This window comes from Athene cunicularia (assembly GCF_003259725.1).
Source record: "Athene cunicularia isolate RWA chromosome 18 unlocalized genomic scaffold, athCun1 chr18_part1, whole genome shotgun sequence".
Lineage (NCBI taxonomy): Eukaryota > Metazoa > Chordata > Aves > Strigiformes > Strigidae > Athene > Athene cunicularia.
Genome location: NW_020799123.1, coordinates 75,539 through 93,451, shown reverse-complemented (window position 1 = coordinate 93,451; position 17,913 = coordinate 75,539). Strand labels below are relative to the sequence as shown.

At 37.4% G+C, this 17,913-nt stretch overlaps 1 protein-coding gene across 1 annotated transcript in view; it reads right to left on the bottom strand.

Moving 5' to 3' along the window:
• Positions 1–17,913, bottom strand: part of GLP2R (glucagon like peptide 2 receptor) — a 39,982-nt gene that overhangs the window by 9,753 nt on the left and 12,316 nt on the right. The window contains exons 3-10 of the mRNA XM_026861117.1: positions 17,468–17,572; positions 15,219–15,340; positions 12,729–12,835; positions 12,344–12,500; positions 11,258–11,417; positions 7,330–7,390; positions 6,038–6,107; positions 787–875 (exon numbers count right to left, since the gene is read on the bottom strand). Of these exons, the coding sequence (XP_026716918.1) occupies positions 787–875; positions 6,038–6,107; positions 7,330–7,390; positions 11,258–11,417; positions 12,344–12,500; positions 12,729–12,835; positions 15,219–15,340; positions 17,468–17,572 (871 nt within the window). The remainder of the gene's footprint in view (positions 1–786; positions 876–6,037; positions 6,108–7,329; positions 7,391–11,257; positions 11,418–12,343; positions 12,501–12,728; positions 12,836–15,218; positions 15,341–17,467; positions 17,573–17,913) is intronic.

Genomic DNA, 17,913 nt, shown 5'->3' with positions numbered 1-17,913 from the left:
TCCGAGTCCTGTTAAAATAATTCATCTTATTAAGGCAGAACTGTAGTATCAGACAGGGATTCAGAATGCTTTGATTAGATACTAAGAACTGTAAAGAACTGGGATGTGGAAAGCAATTAGCAAATACCCAGATTTCCATTGATTTAACTGCAGTTTTCACTGCACCCTTAGCTCCTTGAAGAGCAGCCTGCCCTTGCTGTTCCTTGTGCAAAGGCCAAGTACAGGACTTTATGTAAGACATGATGTGCACCATTGAGACTTTTGCCAAGAGAGCCCACATCAGGGCCTTCAATAGTGCAGGCTGAGGATAATGTTCTGATTTGGGTTTATAAGAACATCAGGCATATTCTTGAGTCAACTGTGTCTGTGTCTGTGAAAAAAAGGTAGATCAGAAATGCTAATGTCACTTAGGAATGTCTCACAAATCTTCTACACCTCCTTTTCTTTTGAGGACATTTTGTCACACTCAAGGAAAAAGTGTGTCACAGCAGTAGAGGCCAGAGGTGTACAGTGAGGACACCTGAGAGCAGAGTTTTTACTGCATTGCAAAGTCCTTGAGAAAAATGCCCATAATACTCAGCACACAGACATTGATCTGCCTTTACCGCTCAGATAAGAAAATGTTTGTGGAGCCTGTTTCCCCAGGTGGATTTCCTGTATCATATTCTGAATACCTGTTCCATCTGGTGATGGTAGGTAAACGTATAATTTGCAAGAGCAAAGTGGCAACATTCTGATGTTGTGAGAAAAAAAAAAAGGTCTTGGATTTTGTTATTTATTACGTACCTGTATTTGTAGTCATGAAAGCTCATTTGCTGAGCTTTTAGTTTGGAAATCAGCATCCTGAGAATTTTTAAGAAGATGCCAAAGTTAACCTTGAACAAAAATATATATATGGGTGGGTTACAATAAATACTACGACACTACTCATATAGCATGCATAAAGAAACGTAAAAGTGATATTAAACACTTGCAAAACATGTCACTGAATAACCGGAATGCAGTTGTGATCAGGTTGGAACAGAAGCAGGTTATTGTCACAGCTGTAGCAGAGCACAGAGTAGCAGTGACAGACTCTGCTGGTATCAACTCTCTCTAAATGAGGCAGTTTACAGAGTTTATATTCCTTTAGGTCACACAGCTCTTCACCAAACCATGACAGGTAGGCAGGATGTGGTTAAAAACAGCAATGATTGCAAATCTTCAGACGAAGGGTCTCTAGACAGTCAGACAAGGAAGCCCTGGGCATTCTTTTATGAATAATTCACTCCTTTCTGTTAATTAAATTCTGATGACTTGGCAAAGACCAATCTGCAAATACTTCTTTCCTAATGAGGCCTGCAAACGCCTATGAGTCATTAACCATTTCACTTCAACAAACCAAAGGCCCTATGCAAAAAGAATATTAAGGTTGCAAAGTTGAAAACCTTAGAGTTGCCATATTCAGCCTGATTTAAGAATGTTATGATACATGATGTTCCAGTATGTCCTGCTTTTGTCTGGGACAGAGTCAATTTTCTTCCTAGTAGCTGGTACAGGGCTGTGTTTTGAATTTAGTGTGAGAACGATGTTGATAAGACACTGATGGTTTTGTTGTTGCTAAGTAGCACTTATCCTAAGTTAAGGATTTTTCAGTGCCCCATGTTCTGCCGGCAAGCAGGTGCACAAGAAGCTGTGAGGGAGCAGAGCCAGGACAGCTGACCCCAACTAGCCAAAGAGATGTTCTATACCACAGAACACCCCGTGCAGTACAGAAACTGTGGGGAGTGGGCCGGCAGGGGAGGATTGCAGATTATGTGGGGGTCAGCAGGTGGTGAGCCATTGCATTGTACATCACTTAACTTGGGTTTCCTTTTTCTCTCTTTTTGTTACATTCCTTTTTATTACAAATATTTTAATTATATTTAGTTTCATTTTAGTTATTAAACTGTTCTTATCCCAGTCCATGAGTGGTACTGTTTTTCAATTGTCTTCCCCATCCCAGTGGGAGGGGGGAGAAGTGGGTAAGTGGCTGTGTGGTGCTTAGTTGCTGTCTGGGTTAAACCATGACACAGTACAAATTATGTTTTAATTTTAACACAGAACCCTGCTTCCTCGTTTTGGGAATGGACATTCAGGATTACTTCCCTTGTGTTGATGTGTAGGTATTACTGCTGCAACCCTAGTTCTTGTTCTTCAGAAGGAATCAAACACTTTTCATGCTGTTTTCCCCAAATGTGCACAGATGCATCTTTAAAACATCACAGGCTGATAAGTGAATATTATTCCCTTAAAAAAAAAAAAAAAAAAAAAAAAAAAAAAAAAAAAAAAAAAAAAATCTCACCAGTTACAAGTTACCAGTTACAGTTTTGATTTGATTTTGTAGAGCAATCAGGATCAACAGTGTTATTGAGAGTATCATACTTGTTACTTTAGCTGCAACTGGAAGTGCTCAACACTTACGCCATCAGCTGTTTGGACATTCAGAAAGCAAAACCCTGAAATTAGTTGCCAGTTGTGATATTTTGCCTAGCATTGTGTATGAACTTGGGGACAGAGTTGGAAATCAACTTTCTGAGGCAGTATTGAACTACCTTAAGCTCAAGTTCATCATTTTTCCTCATGAAGTGCCCTCATCACTCACACATCTGTCATTGAAGTGCATGTCTTGCAGCCTATGCTTGCCTGCTTTTTTTTTGCACCAATAGTTCATCTTGTGGGCATTTCTTTGGACAAGTTAGGGAAGCTATAGGTGCACACATGTACAAGAGTTACCTTTAAATGGATGACTGTACTGGTATTTCTTAACTTTTAGAATTTGACTTCTTTTACTATAATTTATTGTTTTTAAAAAATACAAAGAATTCATCATAGTCAACACTGAAAGATTCTTCAAATGTAGAGCTAGCAAGCATATTCCATCCAAACTTTTGCCTGGAAAATTTGGTTTATCCTAAAAATTATTTTCCATTATGTACTTCTGTTTTTCACAGAAAACACTAAAACTTTATTGAAAATGACTGCCACAAGACTGAAACATTTTTGTTCTCGATGTTTCATAGAAAAGACAGACTTTTCACTAGAATCTTTCACTATGTACAAGAACTTTAATACCTTATTTCTCACCTAATGTGGGACAAATGAAACCAAAAATAGCACATGGAATTCTTAAGATCAGCATTAAGAAATACATCTGTCATAGTCTCTTCCAGTTCTCCACCACCAAACTCAGATAATCACTTCCTTTGGAAGTATTCTGAAATTTCTGGAAGGTAATAATATATATAAAAGTGAGGTAACATCATTCTTTTCCAGGCTGACTGCTGCTCAGGAAATAGCAACATACAAGCTAGTATGGTGCTTTCCCCATGATTCTTTAAATTTTATTTTAAAGAAAACAGGACTGTGTAATAAGGTCCAATAAGATAAAGGAAAAGGGAAATACAAAGTTAGCATTTCTGATGTTTTGCAATAAAAAGGTTAGGAACTTTTGGCCTGTACACCAACATATGCCCTATGAGGACAGAGTCCAGCTGCAGTACGTGGGTTTTATAATTTATGCACAACCATCATTATGTAGGGCTGACACACATTTTGCCAGTGGGTTTTAGATAAGTTTCTGAATTATATTCAAGAACAGGATATTGTGAACATCCTGTCTTGATGTTCTGGTGATCTGGCTCTCAGTTTCTAACCCGTTCATTTCTGCCCACTATGCATTTCTCTTGTCTCCATACTGTGGCTGTTCATCTATCCAATTTATCTTGCTGAGCATCCTCTTAATTCCTCTTCACCACTCTTTACTCCTCTTCCCCATTTTCAGTTCCATTCTCCTGCAGCCTGCTATGATCCCTTTTGCTTAACCTTCCAATTTCAGTTCTCGTTGATGCCTTCCCTGCCTCTCTCACGGTATCAGTGGTGGAGTGGTGTTGATGCTGATCAAGACACTGAAGGAATCTCCCCACCTTCATCTCCAATGCTGGCCACCATCATGTACACTGACAAACTGGATTCTGTGATATGCATTTCCTGTTTGTCTTAGAAGTAATTTCCAAGTAAGGGTCACTCAGTGTGATTCCAAGGAACAATGACAGAATGGCCTGGATGTCTTAGTAATTCAGAAAGTTTATGGCTCCTTGTAAAATGATAATTTGTATCAAAATGCACAGGCAAAAAGTGATGGGTGAAGGTATGTGAGTTCCTTCAGCACTACAGGGACTCAATACTACAAGACTCAACAGACAGGCAACCAGGTTTAAGAAAGTTATCCCAAAAAGAAGCTGAGCCTGCTTTTCTGTACACATTGCTGGGAGGTGAAATAGCTTCAACAGTCCTCTAGCTGCTGCTTGTTCTTCTGTAGAAAGATGTTGATAAAGTCCAACTGATAATGCTGTATGTTTTACAATTTTTCTGTATTTTCTAATACTTAATGACTATAAGACCTGGTAATGATCAGAGGCTACATACTCAGAATAAATTAAACTGCTGGGACTATCTGAATCTGTGAAATAGCACCAAGCAGAGGATCCCAAAATGTAATATAAAAAAATCAAGGATTAAAAATAATGTTAGAGGAATAACATATATGTGTATCTATCTATTTACATATAAATCTAAGGTGACCTCTCTTTTTTTCCAGCCTTATTTAGAGTTATTTCTGAACAAAAGTTTATCTCTCCTGTCACTTTATGTCCGCCTTAACATTTCTGTGTATTGGTTTCTATTAGGAAACTATAGCTTATTTGTTCAAAAATATCAAAGGACAAAACTGGTACTAATTACAATGAAAAATGAAGAGGAAAAAAAAAAAACACAGGAAAAAGTCATTTCCCCTAGTTTTGGGTGATGATGAGAGGAGCTCTCCAAGCAGTGACATGAACATCTGAATTAAGGTTAGAAATTTATCTTTAGAAATTTCTCTATATCTAGTCTGAACTTTGTATGTTACAGCTCTTGCCTATTTGCTACTACCCTTTTGCTGTACCATCCTGGGTCCATATGACCCCATTGTTATTACTACCGAAGACAGCAATCGGATCTCCTCTTAACCTTCTCTTCTCAAATCTGAAAAAAAAAAAACATTTCTCTCAGCTGCTTCTTGTACATTTTGTGCTCCAAGCCTCAATGGCCTTGATGGCCTCTGCTGGACTGTCTCCAGTATGTTAATGTCTTAACATTATGTCATTCAATAATTACTAATTATCAATTGCATTGAACATTGTGTCATTTAACATTTATGTCTTAACATACTGTCATTGAATGCACAAATTTCTCAATATTACACTTTGATAGTACTATAGTACACATTTGCATGAGTAAACTACATCTCTTCTACATTTGCTATCTGTCTAGCTAACCAAATCACTCATTCCTCTAATCCTTTTATGCCTTGCTGATTGCATGAGAATATAAGGTATTCTGGACACGCACCATAGTCCCACCTATCAAAATTCTGTGTTCATAATCATTTCCTCATGAGTTGTTTTTATCATGCTATTGCCATCTCTTCATCATCACTGCATTTTAGGTGTACAATATTTTTTTTGCATTTCTTTAAGAAAAAAATTCATAACTCAGTCTTGTCATGCTATGCTTGATTTTTTTTTTTTTTTTTTTCATTATGTGAATGGTTTCTCCTCATGACCATCAGTACTTCTGTTGCTATTTCTCTGCATCCTTGTTATCATAAGATCTTCCTCCATAGAGAATTTGGAGATTTCTAGTGGTGCTCACCATGTGGTAGTACTCTCCTAAGCAACCTGCTTACTGAGAAAATAAGGGTAAAAATATAAGAAGTAAAAAATATGAGAAGCAAAAGACTCCATCTTTGATGTAGATGGAGCTGTGCAGAATTCACTTTACAGATAAATAACAGCGTTTTGATAGGTTGACATCTTTGTTGTCTGTAGACAGAAAGAGTGCCCATCCACCCACAGTAAGAAACTTCATTTACAGTTTTTTCTGTCTCATCTTTTCTCATCCAAGAATTGGATTATACTTGGAGAAAGAGTCACAAAAGACAATGAATCACAATTGTGCATGATGAAATAATTCTTACTGCAATGGAAAACAACATTGGTCCTCGGATGATCCACCAGATTCCCATGCGCTCATTTCTTCCCCAGCACCTGAAGAATAATTTAAAGTATAATTACATTATTTTCATAGAAAAAAAAAATAGAAAGTTTACATAGCCTATGTATATATTTCAAAAGGAAGCTGAAAATGTTCAACTTTTTCAGGTGGCACTCAGGAGAAATGGAAAAAAATAGGAAGAGTCTCACCAACAACTGTAATTGTATTTATTCTGAAGATCTTTCCACCAGAATTTTGAGAGATGTTTCCCTGGACTGTACTTCAGAACTATCTGGTAAACTCAGTCTTTGGATCCACACAACAACTGTACATGGCACCAGATCTTCATAAGGGAATTCATCCTACTCAAATTTATCTGATACTGGAAACTGGAAATGGGTAAACTAGGAATTGTGACCATGGTTCTTGACCTGCTAAAAAGTATGTGCATAATTTCCTTGAAGCTGTCTCCTTTTGTCCTGCTCTAACCTTCTAATTTGTTCTGTGTATATGTTCCTTCTTGCTATAATAATTAGCCTGAAACTCTGTAGGATCTTGGCTTGTCATTTATGGTCTACATAACATCTAAATCTGTGAGGCTGTAATTATGATTTGGTTCCTCATGTTATTGCTTAATAATTATATTGGTGTTCCAAACAAAACTCTAGGAACCATGAATAAAAAAGGGGAACAAAAGAAATCATACATAAACCCCAAAGTTTATGTGATACCATTAACAACATCATGGAAGACCAGAAGGCCGATGTTCACTAGTGCAAGTTACCCTTACTGATTAATTCACTGAATAGTGAATACATCCATTTAATATCAGCTTTTTATCAATATCAGTTTTTGTTATTGTCCCCCATAAATATTTATTTTTTCAAAATGGCAGTGAATACTAATTAAACTCAAAATATCGATGGTCTCCAAGGAAAGCACTAGTCTCCTTTTTTTACTAATAAGATGCTCTCCATGACAATGCTTGTGCTGACAGTTTGCTTCATCTAAGTGGATGAACTTCAGATGCAATAGCTTTCATTTCATGAACAGTGAATGTTCATTTTACTTGATTTATGCATAAGTTAATTTCAGAATTCCTAGAAGTAATTTAATGTGAAAGTACTAAAATTAACCTAGAAAATGTAACAAGTACTGTAGAATCTTAATATAATCTGGTAGTCAATACTTGTGTCAATCCTTGTTAAGGGCTTTCAGAAAAATTAAGCAAAGAGAAAGCCAATATTCTAAGGCACATTTTATTTATTAACCTACCCTGTGTTCTCCAGTTTTGATCTGCTTATTCCCCAAGGTCCCACAAACAGGATAGGAACAACTGAAAAGAAAAGGAGTCAATTACAGCCAAGATTGCAGAATGGTTCACACAAAACACAGATATCTTACAGTAGTGTCTGGTGCAAAGACATGCTTTTCAATCTTCTATTTAGTAAAAAAAACCAACCTGATGTTGGTTTTCCCTATTTGTAGTTCAAACACAAAATGAAATTTCATTGTATAGTTGAATCTTGCTTTTTCAGACTGATAAATACATATATATATATATATATATATACATACACACACGCGCGCGCACACACACACACACACACTGGTAAACTGTCCAAATCTTCTAAATTCTTGACCCTGATAATTCAAAATAATTAGCACTTGACTTGAGACTTCGCAGGCTACCTAAGGCCCCAGCTGTTAGTATTTTTATTTGTTGAAACTTATGGAGTTTTCAGTGGAGGTATGGAACTGTCTAGTTAATTATAACAACTGCCAAGGGCTTATTCTGCTGGCCTATCTTTTCTGGACCCCTTAAAGATAATCTGTGGTTCCTGTTCCCCTACTGTTGCCCCCTCTCCTGGAGATCATAGACTGTAGACTGAAAAAAACCCTCTGAAATAAAGGTTTGCTACACTATTACAGTTGTCTACAAATGTGCAGGCACAAACTTCAGCCACAAGCACAAGGCACATGAGCTACAAAAGGCAGATGTTCGACTGGATTCTCAGTCCAATAACACACAGGAGATTTTCTGGTGGATGTGGCAGAAAGAAAGGAAAGGAGATGTGGGTCACTGGGGCCAGAACAGGATCTAATCAGGATTTGGGGATACTAGCTAAGGTCACGGGAAAAGGTGGAATGCAGCAATATTGGGAAAGAACAAGAAGCAAAATACTCTAAGATAATATAAGATATTAAGATAACAGATCTCTGAGTGGCTAAAATGGGGAAAGACATAGAAAGGTCTCACTTGGGTGGGAGAGGGTGCTGATGCAATAAGCGGATTTGAAAGAACAATCAAGACATGGACCCCTTGGGAAGGGAGCTATATGTCTAGGGATGTATGAAGTTGTTTCATAGGGAAAGGTAATACCCAGGAGGATGTGGTGATGTTATCAAGTGCACTTCCTGGACAGTAGCTGAGGCAGTTTATCTCTGTAGGTGTAAGCATGGTTTGCCCCTGCTGGTTCAGCAGCAGCGATACTACAAATGGCCATAAGAAAACTGCCAGGTGTCCCATCTTAGTAGCAATTCTAATAAATATGAATGATAAATTGATATAATTAATGGGAAAAGGCCTCAAGGAAATCAGCGAATACGATACAGGTATGAGAGCAATGGACAGGGACTGACAGTCACTCTTGCAGTAGGGAGCAAATTTCTCAGACTTGTCCTATTGCAGTTTGAACAAGGAATAAAATTATTAGTCTCTGTTTCAGTGAGCTTGTGATCAAAGCTGGTGATCAAAGACAGCATGAAAGTGGTCTTGGCATGTCAGCAGCCTATATGATAATACAGACATATTAATATACGCAAGGAATCTTTAAAGAGGAATGTTAGAGGGAAGAGAAAAATCAAGGCATGGATGGTGAGAAGGACTCTCCAAAGTGTAAGGTGCAGCAGAGGAGAAGGCCCAGAGGTTTAGAAATGGGCAATGAAGTCTGGCATGATTTGACAGAAACTTTAAGTAGATGAGGAAGGATAGGAATGGGTGTGAAAATGAAGGAAAGTAGTTAATGTCTGAGGAGGAAGAAGCAAAAGAGGAAAAGGAGGGATGCCAAAAATGGATAGCATGTTCAAAACTGCAAGCCTGAAAAATAATCCTCAAGGCAGCATGGTGGATAAATACAGGTACGGCTAGAGAAAAGAGGGCTGTAGGAAACAAGAAAACTTCCAATGTCACTATATCCAGAGATGTACAAAAGGATTAAAGTAATATCCCACTTTTGTTAAACAGTGAAATAATTCACTCTTCAAAGGTCTTCAACTTGTCTTCTTCCTTTGTTTCTAGAGAGGGACTTGATTACACAATGCACAAAATGAAGCAATCTGTTTTATTGGCATCTTCTGAACAATATATACAGTATTATCTAATGCATATTCAAAACCTGGTTCAAATACTATAGGAGACAAAAGACAGACATCTTTCAGTCTTGCCTTTAGTAGTAAACATAAGCCATTTCTATAAAAGAAAATTAAGGTTTCTGGGTTCTTTAATGGATGGTTATTCTTTCAGACCAGACAGTTCTGCCCTAAATCAGGTTATCCTGTGTGCTTCAACAAGGTTTTATATTATGGTTTTGAAACTTTTTTCTCAGGTTTCCCCCTGTGTGGTATTTTAGATACTGAAAACTTGTTTCAGATCTTGCTTTAAGCATTGGTATTTTTCTACAGCAATGGTTATCGTTTAATAAATTAATACAGTCTCATTAGAAAAGCATTTAAAATAGCCATATCCGAAATTAATTTAATTCTAGGATTTTCCCCAGTGGACTATATTTTTTTAGATGCTATCCAATTCTCATTTCAAAATTCAAGAGGTGAGTTAGGCGTCAGAGAAGTGAAGTGTGCTGTCTTCATTCCCTGCTACAAAGAGAGCCTAGTATAACTATTACACAACCAAAACTGAATGATGTAAATTACTGTCAAACTGACAGGGAGTTTGCCACAACCTTGATACAATTACCAAATATTTCCTTTAAAATGTTGTATCATTTTAACTGTAATGATTATAATTTAAATGTAGCTGCCTTATGCTTCAGCTATTTATGTTTGAGTTCAAACACCTCTTTAAAATCATACCTCTTTATCCTCGGTAGATAATTTTAGCAAGCAGTGGAGCACAGCAAATACGGAATTAATTTATTTACAAATGCATAATCATCCACCACAATAAAATCCTTTTAAGAATCACTCATTTTAGTTTTGGGTGTGGGTGGTTTTTTTTTTTTGTTGTTTTTTTTTTTTTTTTAAAGTGGGCTATGCACTATAGTCTCACAGTCCTGGATGCACAATTTTACATTTGACAATACAGTTCAATACATATACATGTGGTGATAGGGAACTGGCTTGTAAAGCCATTCACTAATAAAAGTTTTATAGTAAGAAGTTTTTATGGCCATCCACCCTATCCTCCCCCTTAACTCAAGCCACTGGATTTGACTCAATAACTCTTGCAACAAACACGTTGTCTAAGAGTACATTTTTTATTTTGAGACCTTCAAAGGTTTGAAAGTTGTACAGTAGATTTTAGATGATTATTGGGAATTAGGAAACCTTAATTTTCTCCTTTTTCCAGACAAGATACAGAATTATGATCTCTGAGTAAGCAACAAACCTAATTGTTGGATTACAAGACATAATTTACACAATATTGTTCAGTTGCTCATAACTAAATTTACATTGTCTTGATTCCATGATAAATATCTGAAATATAAGACCCAAATCATGCAGTGTTTCAGATTGTCCTCTAATTTAAAGCACACTTTAAGGTGAGCTCAGAAGGTGAACTTATAAAGAAATATTTTAACGTTTAGACATCTTTGCTACATATGTGCTCTATTACAGAGGAATAAAATGAAGTTGCTGATAGTACCTCTATATTCAGTGATGACAGAAAATACAGACCAAATACACTCAAATTTCTTCTGTTCTGTATACGAGGGTACTGTTTTCTTACAGAACAATTCACCCATTTCCTGTACCTGCAGTTCAAGCTCAACTGTAATGAATGTATCACTGTTGATATACCTTTATAAAAATCATTGACTTCAAAACAAACCAAAAAAAAAAAAAAAAAAAAAAAAAAAAATTCAGATATTTTCTTTCTATTTTCTTTCTTCACTAAAAAGTATCCGTCACCGACTCAAAAAAATACCAAGAATCAAAAACTTGGAAGTTTTTATGTACTTACCCCATCCTATCACAATATATGTCTGTAGCAGTCGTCTTTCAGAGAGTACAACAGTTATCAATAACGTATGCAGATAAATTCCTTCTACTAATAGCCAGAAATAATTTGCCCCAACAAAGTAATGCATGAAAAACTGGGCAGTCCTACAAATGAGTACAATCTGTAGAAATGAGAGACCGGGAATCACTGTTAATATAAAAAAGCTCTGACAAATCCTGGTTTTCTCTTGTTACTTTAGCAACCATTTAAAAACTAGCACATGGTTGTGATGACTGTGGTTTGGTCACATATCTCACGAGACTCTACTTGGTGTTTGGGAGAGGCTGGAGGGGACTGCAACAATTTAAAGGCTTCTACATTGATCAGAGAGTGTGAGTGGAGGTGACAAGTAGGAAAAAGTGACAACATAGGCTGGAGTATGTGTTCTTTATCATGATCTGCATATCAGAATTTTTGCTGATAAGCTCTTAAAATAATAGTCACTATTAATATCTTACAGGTAATTTTGCTTGTTGACATAGGCAAACTATATTCATATGACATCGTACAAGTATAATTTATCCACAGTAGTCACACAAGAGATGTTGTTATTCCATTATCTAAAAAAGTGTAAGAAAATCAGCACAATTTCCTAGTACAGAAAAGCCTTTAAGGTATCTTTTTTCTCTTAGTGTTCTTTCACAGCAAACACATTGTTTGATAACTCTGTCTTAAAAGCAAGATTTGGGTGGATTGCATACCAAGTGAGATTAAGTATAGTGTTACATAAATGCCAAATAAATGTGTAGATTTCTTCCTAAACAATGCAGTTGTAAATTGTTTCACTTAATTGCATGTTTCTAAATATAACTACGGATTAATCTGTCATTTCTCTACAAGACTTCGTATAGAATCAATCTATTACAATTTATCAAATCAGAATTTTTTCTTGATTACCCTGAGATTTATCAGCAAAATTTCAGCATTCAGAGCTCAACTAACAAACACCTCGAAACTTGTAACTGCCATATGGCAAACTTCCAAAACTGTAACTGTTACAGCAACTAGCAACACACATTACCTATTAACAATGAACTAACAAGTTACCTCAGGACTGAGGTATAATATCCATCCAGTTTCATCATTTGGTCTTTTGGAGTAAATATTGTAGTATACGGTGTCTTTTATAAGCACTGCTGTGGTGCGCAAGATAAAAGATGCAAATAAATTCATATGAATGTAGTTTCTTGTGCAATGCAGTTTTCTGTGGGAGAAAAAATAATGTATGAATCCTATGGAATACACTTAGTTTGCATAAATGAAAAAAAGTTGTATTCATCAATGGATTTTGCTTAGGAATTGCTTTTATAAAGCTTATTAGGAAAATAGGAGTTATTTACATAGGAAGCTAAGAGAGAAACTCAATTACATGGAAAGAAGAATCTGAATACTGGGATCTGTACTTTTAAAATGCATGTAAATTTGTACTAACCTGAGTAAAGAAAGTATAAGGAGTGCTAATACAAGTGAGATGAGAGAAAAATAATGTCCTATAGTGTACAAAAGCTGTAATGTGGTAAGTAATTTATGGTCTTCTTCCTAGGAACAAAGAAGAAAAATGTGTTACACATGCAGGCAAGTGGGCAGAGCACAAACAGGGCTCAGACTCAACTTTTCTGTGTTACAAGGTATCGTGGGAAGGTTTCTGATGCCTGCTCGCTGCACTGCCCGATGAAATCACGGCATGGCAGAGACACCTGCAGACAGCCTTATTTCTTTTTAAATTTGAAGGCACTCACTGTCTCATTTCCAGATTGATCCTGCACAAACACCATTCAGGGTCTGATTTACAGCTAATCATTGCCATGATTACATGCACCAAATGGATCCTGGTGGTTTAATAACTGTGTGTGGCCTGGAGACACAGTTACAGATCAGTTGTGTCCCTGCAATTCTGGGAGTTAGCTCTGACTAGAGACATTGAAATAGACTTACTTCTGCAGTGAGTTAAAAAGAAAAAAAAAAAATCAAAATTATTAAATTAGGGCTGTCTAGAATGTCTTTGAATGACAAAGACCTCGGAGGAGGAAGGGGGGCATTCACACTATCTACTTTGCTTCATTAACATTTCTTCTTGATAAGTTTTTCCAGTTAGCTGCTTATGTCTACCTCTCATCTCTTCATATGGCTTTTCTAGCTCAAGAAAAGTTTCTCTGCAGAGGGACATGGAGGCAGAGGATATGTGACTTTCATAATCCATATCTGGCCTGCAGAGATCTTCTTGGAACCTCTATCTTTTCCTCAGTGATTCTGTTGTTTTCTTTGTGAATTGCTTTACTATTCAGCCCCAGTGATTTTAGCACTGTCTTCCTACCAGTAGCTATTTCTAATCAATTTATGCTAATGAGTACTGTCTAGACAGCTTGGGTAAAAACTGTGCCTCTCTTGGAGAGAGGGAAAGTGCCCAGGGAGAGCAGTGTGGGTGCAGAAGATTCCTGTAGCATGGCCATTAGTCACTGCTCCATGAAAACAGTCAAACAGGCACGAACCTAATCAAAACCACAAGTTATCATCATGACTGTGCCAATTTTGCAACTGAAATCAAGCTGATTCCTCTGATGTGTGCATGTAGTAGCTTTGGCTTATTTCTAATATCTTGGAGCTTTCCATTAAATATAGCAAACAAGTACAAAACCACATTTAGCATTGGTAAGAAAGCCGATTAAAGCTTTCAGAGAAATCGTCTGCTGTCACACAAGACAAATTAATGTGTCTCCCACCCACAAGTTTGCAATCCAGAATGGTCAACAAACCATGGAAAACTCTCAGTACTTACAAGTATTTATCACACTTGTATAAATAAACTGTAAGTTTGGAAGTTCATGTACTCACCAAGTTTAGTAAAAACTTAGTAGCACATGGGGATCCTGAACTGTTTAATAAAGTACTCAATAAATTAATGTTACTCAATAAAGTAATAAGTAGCAACAGTGCTCACCCAATAAAATAGTAAAAAGTAAAAAAAAAAAAAAAATCAACAGTAATAGTGCTTACCTAAGAGACTTAATTTTGACATCAGCCAAGATGAACTCTGTGGCAAATGAAGTTACAAGAAGATGAAACCAGATAAGCTGCATGCTTTACTGTTATCTGAAATGGCTGCATTCGTTTCAAGTCATTGCTCAGTTGTGCAAACAGGCAACGGGATCAGATCCCTGTTTTGCTGCTTTAACCATCCTTTACCTTAAACATATCTTGGGTGGTGGAAGTGAGTTTGCTGGATTGCAAACTGCCTTACCACAGAGAACACAAGCCAGGCTTCTTTGCGGATACAGAGCAAGGATGTGATTCCCAGCTTCACAAACCAGATCTTATCAGTAATTATTGTAATTTATCTTCAGTACAAAGAGTTGAGCTCTGTCGAGGTGAGAGTCTAGTCTGCTCTTAATTCAGCTCAGGAGAGCCAATTTGCCCTTCTGACAAAGCCCAGCACTTGAGCTGCGTGCGATATCAGACCGGGAAGGATAGCATTGGCATTCTGATAAATCCTCCAGTCTGTGATTACCTAAATTTGAAAGGACCAGTTAACAGCTCATTAAATGCTAAAAGCCTCAGGAAGCCGCTGGAAATGAAGTTGTCTGCGTTTTGCAGACTACAGACTTGGGGCAGATGATAGAATCCTTTGAATTTAAGTTATTTGCTTGTCAAGCTTCAGACTTGTTCAGTTTTATCAGGCAAAACTGAGCACATGTGGTCACTGGACTCTGAACAGAAAATAATTTGTAACATAGAAAGCAAGAATCCCCCTCCTTAAGCTTTCCTCCTCTGCTTCTTCTAAATGAAATAACAGGTTTCTATTTGGCAATCTAAATAAAATCTGAACATTTTTTTTTTGCAGGTATTCAGTGGAAATGTTTTATCTGTTACTCAAGAAGGGATTAAGAAGATTACAGTATTAAACCACAATATGAATGTTACTTACATTTTTTTTGAAATGATTTTTCTCAGAACATTCTGAACTATCACGCCAAATGTCTGTGGAGTTTTCCTTTGTTTGCCAAGTCCCTTCATCCAAGCAGACTCTGTATACGTTTCCTACACTTCCTGAAAGTAAACAGAAGTTTAGTCTGAAAGGTCAAAATAAAGATTTCATTTTTCATGCACATTCTAAAGATTTCTCCCTTACACCATAGCAATAGACACCACACCACCCCCACTCAAAAAAGGAATAAACCCCACTTTTCTCTTGTATTTGACAGTATATTTTTCATATTTACATAAGACAAAGTACAAGTGCAATCTAGCAGAAATAAACTCCCAGAATGTACCTGGAATTTACAAAAAATACAGTTATAACACCCAAAATAAAAGCCTACATCTCACTTTATTCCTTTTTCTTCATTAAGATCATAAATTCCATCAAGTATGGGTAGCACATTGCCCAGGTTGTGAGTCAAAATTGTAGGAGGAAGAGTTTGGTTTGATTCTGGAATTATCTTTCTCTGAAACACCTGTGGCTGGTGTTTTATTTAGGTGCTTTGGGGACCTATCAGCAGGTGATGTGAACCCATGAAGCTTTCCTGGCTTCCACCGCATTATCCTAGTTTATACTAATTAAGGATTTTCCATCTGAATAATATATGGGGACCCTGGTTGATGTTTGTTTGATGTCCTGAACAGATGCCTTCCATTTATTTCTAATCAGACTTGAGCTTTTTCATTCACTTTTGAATTAGAAAGTGTTTAAGGGTTGCAGCAACAACCAGAATATCTCATTTTGCTCAGGATAACTGGAACTGAGAGAACTGCTTTGGGAGCTCAGTTTGCTGTGATGGAGCAGGAGCTCTGTGTGGAGACTAGACACTGAAAAAACCCTGACCATATTTGTGAAATGTGGTCAGAAATCTCATTTCTAGACTATCCTAATTTTTCTGTGCTCAGACTTGACAGTGATGACAATCCACAATAAAATTACTTTGAACTTCCAAACGTTTCTGGTCCAGGTCCACTGGTGTTTCAGAACACACATAGCTGTTTCTCAGAAATGGGACCAGCAATGGAAACAGAGACCACAAACAACCCTAACCCCAGTCCTGCAAAAATCTATAGGACAAACAGACAGCTGGGCTGTTTCTAATGCCTCTTCTCCTATGGTGCTGTGGTATGGATGAGAATGCCAGATAATGCTGTAACACAGCAGGGCCACTGTGTTACCCACTGTGAACACAATTAAAAGCTTCATAACCTGATGCAATGTCTTACATCCTGCTTTTGTAGAAATTTAGACAGAAAAGGAGAGAAAAAGAGTCTCCATTACAAGGAAGGAAGGAAGATGCTTTTATAATTATGAAGAGCTGAATCTGTTCTAAATGGCTGGCAGAAGCTGTTGTTTGTGAAACTAGATAGAAGCTGGGTTGCTTTCTGTTTAGCAGCACAAAAAATTACAAAATATGGCATTACAGCAAAATCACGTGAGGGGTGGGCTGGAGAAAGCTAGGATAAGCAGACCGTAGTAGTCTCCCATAAAGTAAAGGACTCAGACACAATTGGTTCTTCTAAGTGGTATTAGAAATGCAGCTAAGAAAGTCACACATAGCTAAGAAAGGCTGTGTAGCAGGATTCAGAAATGCTAGGCTGCAGTGGAAGGAATGTCCTTCCATTTCTTTGGCAGAAAGGGAATGTTGTTTGCTTTTAGACAGGTTTGCTGCTGCAGATGTTACTCTTTTTCCCTTCCTGAAAGTCTCCCTGCTGCAGTCCCTTCAGGAAAAGGCTGCTTGGGAAGCTTGTTTTTCACCACACCAGTTGCTCATGTGTGGTTTGTCCTACTGGAGGGCTGACTGCTTGGACTGCTGCTTTGTTCAGTTATTCTAGTTTTCTGGGAGAAAGATTCATGTCTGGGGTCATTGGAGACCCCAGAAGTTGAACCTTAGAAGCTGAACCCCAAATCTGTTACTGCTAATAAAGGCCTGGCAGTAAAGTTACACGGTCTTGGAAAAGTTGCTTTATAGCAGGCAATCTGGAGCTGTAACAAGCACAGATGGAGAAAAAGAGTAAATAACTAAACATTGACAACAATTTTGTGCCTCAGTTCAGAAAAGAGGTGAAAAGAGATGAGACAAGAAAGCTCTCAGACACTTCGAAGGACACGGGAACAAGAGAAACAAGCACTATCTGTCCTTTAGTTGGATTCCCAGCATAAACTCAGATGGAAGTTAACCACTTTCACATTACCATTTTCCAACCACGGTAAATATGAAGGACAAGGAACAGAGACATTTCCTGGAGGTGAGTAAGGCCAGCAAACAAATCGATCAAACGTCCCATTACAATGTATTCCTGGGGAGAGAATCAAATAAACTTATTCAGAAAATGGACAATCATGAAAACGATTGTACACTGTTTCAGGTAACCTGCAAGCTACTCCAGAGTATTTACAAGATGTAGCAGATAAATTCCGTGCATTCACTGAGCAATGCTCAGTGCACAGGACGGAAATGGCTGCTACCCTTCTTCCCTGCATTTACACAACAGCAGCAGGTTTTACATGCTTTGTTATGGGATAAGGATATTGCTCCAAATCATCCTGAGGCCTCTGTTATCCAAATGTAACAGATTCAAGCTGTGATCTCACTCACTGTACTCGCTGTACATGCTGCAGACTTTTTGCTGGTAAATGG